The sequence below is a fragment of the Amblyomma maculatum genome, chromosome 10, assembly GCF_055883805.1.
Source record: "Amblyomma maculatum isolate TAMU_Amacu chromosome 10, ASM5588380v1, whole genome shotgun sequence".
NCBI classification, from domain to species: Eukaryota; Metazoa; Arthropoda; class Arachnida; order Ixodida; family Ixodidae; genus Amblyomma; species Amblyomma maculatum.
In genome coordinates this window covers 42,115,041-42,121,040 of record NC_139353.1, presented here as the reverse complement: position 1 = coordinate 42,121,040, position 6,000 = coordinate 42,115,041, and the positions used below count along the sequence as shown (strand labels likewise).

General features: G+C 47.3%; 1 protein-coding gene across 1 annotated transcript in view; it reads right to left on the bottom strand.

The window, feature by feature from the left end:
- Window positions 1–261: 261 nt before the first annotated feature.
- LOC146176271 (cyclin-dependent kinase 20-like) overlaps window positions 262–6,000 on the bottom strand; it is a 36,411-nt gene continuing 30,672 nt past the window's right edge. Inside the window, exon 9 of the mRNA XM_084581281.1 lies at window positions 262–408. Within this exon, the coding sequence (XP_084437407.1) occupies window positions 262–408 (147 nt within the window). The remainder of the gene's footprint in view (window positions 409–6,000) is intronic.

The window sequence follows — 6,000 nt, the reverse complement described above, 5'->3', positions numbered from 1 at the left end:
TGACTCATAAGCTCTTCAAATAGAAAGCACACACACACGTCACAGCGGCACACCCGTGACAACGGCACACACGTTGCAGATTCGCATAGGAATCTGTAATCAGAACGAAGAGAAGGAAGACGAGGTTTGTGAGGGGGCGCGAGCTAGAGATTGAGCGCCATGTTGGGGCATTGATAGTCGTAGGGACAGCCGGGATTAAACGCAGGGAGAGGCGTCCTGGTGCCTGCCATCCTTCTTCTATACACGTGACATGAGCAGATGTCACGTGTGTGTCGCTGCGGCCTCCTGGCTGGCGCTGGTTCCGAAGCAGGTTTCCATGTCGAACTGCGGCATCCGGTCCTGCGGCACCGGCAGCTCGTACGGCCGGCAGGGCAGGGGCTCGCTCCAGAAGAACTCGTGCAGCAGGGCCTGCCAATAGCGGAAGTGACGTCACTGCCTTTTAAAACGCCATTTCCTTTGCAGAACAATTGAACGGGGCTGGCATACAGAAACAAAAAGTCTACTTGTCTTCGCTCCCAAAAAAAGCTTGGAAATGAGAATAAAGATAAACAAAAAGCAAGTTTTTTTTTTTATTTGAGATATTCTTACACTCTCTCGTGTTGAAAACGGAGCCTAAGTATCGCAATAAAGTAGAGAAAATAAAACACGAAATTAAATGCTGAATGACATAATAAAAACCGAAATGATTCTGCATCGTTGCGTCGAAACTAAGGTCACCTGCGGAGAAATCTTCTCGCAGGAAGTGTCTTAAGGCGGGGGTCCCACGGTGGCCATCTTGGAATTAGTTCAAATTCTGCCACCAGGCTACGCCACTGATTCAGGACTGAGAAAGTGCCTATCGGCCTTGCCCCCAGTTGGCCGAGGGGCCCAACCATTGCTTTGTAGAGAAGCTTTCTTTTGTTGGAGGGTGGGTTTTCAAAGCCCCATTCTTCTCCCAGCCGTGCGCAGGGGGAAGCGTTCACCTGTTCTTAGCTTGACTACTGCGGATAGCAGGACTGCGGGGTGCTAGCTTGCCTTACCACGGCTGAACTTGAGCGGCGACGCGGACCGCCGCCGCTCGATTCGGCCATGACCGAATGTGCGTAACGTAAATGAAAAGTACCACCTCGTTTTGTTGTTCACTGTTCTGGACAGAGTGGAAGCTTGAGCGAGTTGATGATACATAGTCGATATATGTTCAGGATAGCTCAAGTGTATACCAAAAATGGAAAGGTGCGATATGATGGAAGATATTTATGTGGCCTTTGTATACTATACTTTGACTCATAAAAGATTTGCACCACTGCTAAAGGCAGGGGCTCCCTGGCCCATTCAAATGCGCACTGTAATAGGTAATTGTGCTCCGACGCACCCCTCGAATCGGCAAGGGCGACAGTGGGAGCACAATTGCCTATTATAGGTGGTGTGGATAGTGGTTATTCAAACAAAAGGAAGGAAAAGAGTGCTGCCGGCCCCTTCAACTGCTATCTAAAATCTGAAGCGCCCAAGCTGCAGCCGGCGGGAAAGCAAAATGATGGGGAGAGGAAAGCGAGGGGAAGTGCAGAGGGGAGCTATAACAAGAAATTACAGGGGGAGCTTTGTACGTTAGTTACAAAGTACAAAAACAAAAAGGGAAACGCGTTTGCCTCGCTCGCGCGCAAGTGTCCAAGTGCTCTTGGTCCATGGCGCCCAGGCCTTTCACAGTACTAAAAACATTTTGTGAGACGAAGTATACATCTTTGGTGGTTTCGTCATGAACTCTGGCTGAAATCGACACCTGTATTGTATTTCCTTTGATACCCATCTTTTGAGCTGTTATCGCTTTTGAAGTTATGGCATTTATAGTAGGATATTCTTGCGAGCTCTCTGGTGCAGAGCTGCTTTTATCAAACGTTATTGCACATAATAAAATTGCAATAAAGTCGGTTTCAATCAACAGTAATCATTTTCTTTTTTCTTTTTTTTTAGTTCGGGCTTTTCTAACCATAGAAACTGACGTTGGTAACCTAATGAGCTGAGAAAAGGGCGATGGCCAATTTCATTTTACCTTAGAGAGGACAGTCGGCATTGCGAAATAGGTGTGAAATACCTACCAAAAGGGTAAGCACCACGCAGCTGCCGCAATGCATTCAGGCTAAATTTTGGGGGAAATGAATTGGAGAGGGGAGGGTAGCAGACAGTTTTGAGGCAACGTCGCCAGTAGAAGTGGGTTAGTTTCGCAAGCGCGTTAGACCGCTCCTTCTCGACCCTTCCCCTTTGAATCTCCTCTGTACTCTTCATTGGTTAGATGTACGTCTTTGCTGCATTGCGAATCCAGTGTACTTTCTATATATTTATTTACTTATTTATTTATTCACTACCAGCATCACCTGCTTTCATAACAAGAATAGAACGGCAATCACTCGTGCTAACCACGGTAAAATGCATAACTGGCTGCCACTGAGGCATTCTTTGGAGTGAAAGGATTCGTTTCTGTGGTCTTATGTGCAACAAAAGAATAATGCAAGACGCCCTTCGGTTACTTACTGCCCCTAGAATTTGTCCGGACATGTACTTCCTCGCGCTGCCCTGATGTGGCCATTTGGCGTGCTGAACAGCTTTCTTTTTTTTTTTGGAGCCCAGCTCTTTGGCGCCCGTTCCTGCGTTTCGCGTCGCCGTCTGCGTTGTCCCTCGTAACCAGCTCCGCAGCCAGGGCAGCGCACGCTCCTGCCACCATTCGCCGCTGCGTGTCCCCCCCCCCCCCCCCCCCCACCTACCTTTTTCCTTTGTGGCGGCGACGGTGTTTTCCGGTGTAAGTGGATCGCGGTGCATACATCCTAAGCCGAAACGCAGAGCCACGTTGACTTGACTCGCTAGCGGCGTCAGCGGCATCAGTCAGTCGCTGCTATCTCTTCGCTGCGCAACGCTCCTACAGGTCCATACGCTGCATTACGCGAACTCCTGATCCACAAAGCTTCCTTCATGACAGTCAAGAACTGTTAGTGGAGTGTTTCTTGAAGAAATACGTGTGAAAAATAAAATAAAAAAGTTGTCTTTGCCTCAATCTATCGAAAAGCTGGAACAGCCAATGAGATATGCTCAAATTTCGCATTAGGAAGTAACGTAATCGTCGGTAATTTTTCTGTTGTAATAAAAGTAGAAAAAAAAAACGCGCGCGCTGATATATGTGGGTGTGCGTACTTTCCTTTTCATAACGCGCTGACCGCTTTCTTTTTTCCCTGGTGGGGGTGGGGGGGGGGGGGGGGTGGAGGCATTTCCATTGAAACACACGAGGCTATATAGTGTTGACGGTAAGCTAACCGCCCCTCCCCCTCCTCCATTTTTTGTTTTTATTTAGAATAGCAGCTTGGGCGTGTTGCTTATGCATCTTGAGGTGACAGCGCGGAACGTGGACGGGAGCACAAGGTCAGAAGACGACACAACGAATAGATTGATGTTTTAGATTGAGCTCCTTGTGCTATATACAGCAACATGAGCAGGTGGGCTGAAGGCGAATGCACCAGCGCTGGTAGTAAGCGTACATTGGTAATGGTACTCCAGCTACAATAACTACCGCGAGCTCTAGTTTCAAGTCAGTCTGCGCTCTTGTTGCGACATTTTTAGCTATAAGGTGCGTTGAGAAAGCGGACTGCCATACTAGCAGCACTCGAGAGCGTGAGTGCAACATATTTCTGAAATATATTCAAAATATATGTAATGCCTCCCTGAGGGGTAATGTAAATAAAATAAATAAATAAAGATATTCTGAGCAATAAGACGACCAGAAAAGAGCGACATCACGAGCAGTTATCTAAATATGCGCCGCTTTGCAACTAGCACATGTGTTTCTTGACAATGATTTCATAATTTGAAATTTGCCAGCCCCGGAATTCTTTTGACATGTCTGGGGATCGTACAATAAGATGCCCTTTTTGGTTCGTCTGCGGTTCCAATGAAGAAGGGGGGGGGGGGGGGGGGATCGCCCCATTTAGACAAGTACTGGCGAACCTACACCGTTTGCAAACATTGTCCCCACGAATGTGTGAAGGGTTTGTTTCATCATTGATGGAAAAAAGAAAAACAGCCCGAGGAAACAGTACGGAAAATCGAAGAACTGACAAACATGGCTGTCAATCCTCACATTCCTTCTGTAGGTAAACCCTCGTAACTGCCATAAATAAAGCGGGTACTCCAAAGCACTTTCCATGCGCCGCGACGTCAACGCCGCCGTCACGGCAGGCGTCGCAAAAGGGGAATGCACCTGCATGTTCGTGGTGCTGGCTCGCTCACCCTCTCGCGCGGACTGAGAAAATTTGAAAACCGTGAAGAAAACTATTCTGTGAAGAAAAGAAGCAGGGGGAGCTAAGTGGACTTCAGGACGAGAAGAACGGAGTAGGGGACAGCCGCGCGGTCCCAACCCCTCGCTAGTTTTCGACGCGTGTAGCACGCGCCAGATATCTGGCAGGGACAGATCAGAGCATCAGAGCTCGCGATGCACGCATGCGCAGACCGGCTTTGGCTGACGCGTGCGACGACGTTAGCGCGGCAGTGCATGACGCATGTGTGTTTGGAGTCGGGGCTTATGTATTCCAGTAGTTCCCTTCACCCCACGCCACTTCTACCCCCAACATGACGCAATTTTGGATGTACCTTGGGGAAGTGGTATGCCTTTATACTTTCTTCAATAGCCACACTGAGAGAAAAAACTTGACGAATGCTAAGCAGCACAGGCATCGGAATGTATTCATTTTCATGTTATACAAAACATTTTCCCAGTGCATGCCCAAATTATTTTGGTCAATTTTGGTCAATCTAGTCTGAATTTACTAGCTTTTGTAGGCTTACAAAAAGCGGCTATGAGCTTTAGGCACACTGTCTCTCTGCAATGCTGTTTCTTGGGCTAGTTGGTGGAGTTTGCTCATTTTGACAAAGCGCAAAAAAGAGGCAGGGATGGTCGAGAGACATGGGACAAAGCGCTTTGCCTGTCCCTCGTGCCTGTATATTTTTAGCCCTTGCCCAAATTGACCAGTCCCTGTCCTTCTCTCTTCCTCTATCATGAGATAAATCATGGTGGCAATTCGTTGACCTCACCCCAATGTTTTGTTGTTTCACTATGCCATGCAGCGTTTCAGCAGGATTAGAGTTGAACAATGGCAGAGCTGGTTCAGGGCCCCTTGTTGCACCTAACCCTTATCCTCCTTTTTTTGTCCACACAAGAACTCCTTAGAATGACTTTCCAATCAGTCGGCTGAAGTATGCTCGCGAATGCTCAAGATGCAAGTTGATAGACCCTTGAAGCAATTTCTCTAAACCAAGAAAATGGCAGATGCTGCGAATATTTATGCAGTTTCTTCTGCGGCGATGCTGTTTCAAGTCATTTTGTTTTTTGGACATTATGTTTCCATTCCCTCCCATTTATTTCCGATTTTATCATTGCAAAGGAGTGGAAATTTGTTTTCCTATCACTAAAAAAAAAAAAAAAGTTGTCTGCAAGGCGTGGTCGCCATTTGTTATCTGTGCACAGCAAAAATGGGTGATGTTCGCTACACGTGGGAACGAAGCTATAGCGATAACTCGGCGCGGTCAACTGTGGGTTTCACCGCAAGGTCTCGACATACAGCTGTCTACATCGAATTGACTTGGTATTGTTATCAAAAATCATTTCGAAACGGATTGAACAGGTTCAGCCCAGTTCGTGAATGCACCTTCGTGCAAGACTCAGGCTCCTATCTCCTGAGGGAAGCAACAACTGCTGCCTTGGTAGATATTGCCGCGTGTCTTCTGCGTGTTTGCTTGGAATTGCTTTCGCACTGCTAGCTGTGCTACTATGCTTATATTTCTGAATCTTTTTGAGTAAGACCACGTGGCTCCTTGATGCTAAGCAGTAAGGATTACAACTAGCGTTAGTCTTTCGTTTTATTTTCTTTTACTGCTTTGCATGTTTGTTATCGGAAATGCTTTCAGTAAAAAAAAAAATGCCGCTGGTGACCTCGACGTCAAAACTGCGCGCCAAATCAAACTGTCATGTGATTTCCGCTCCAC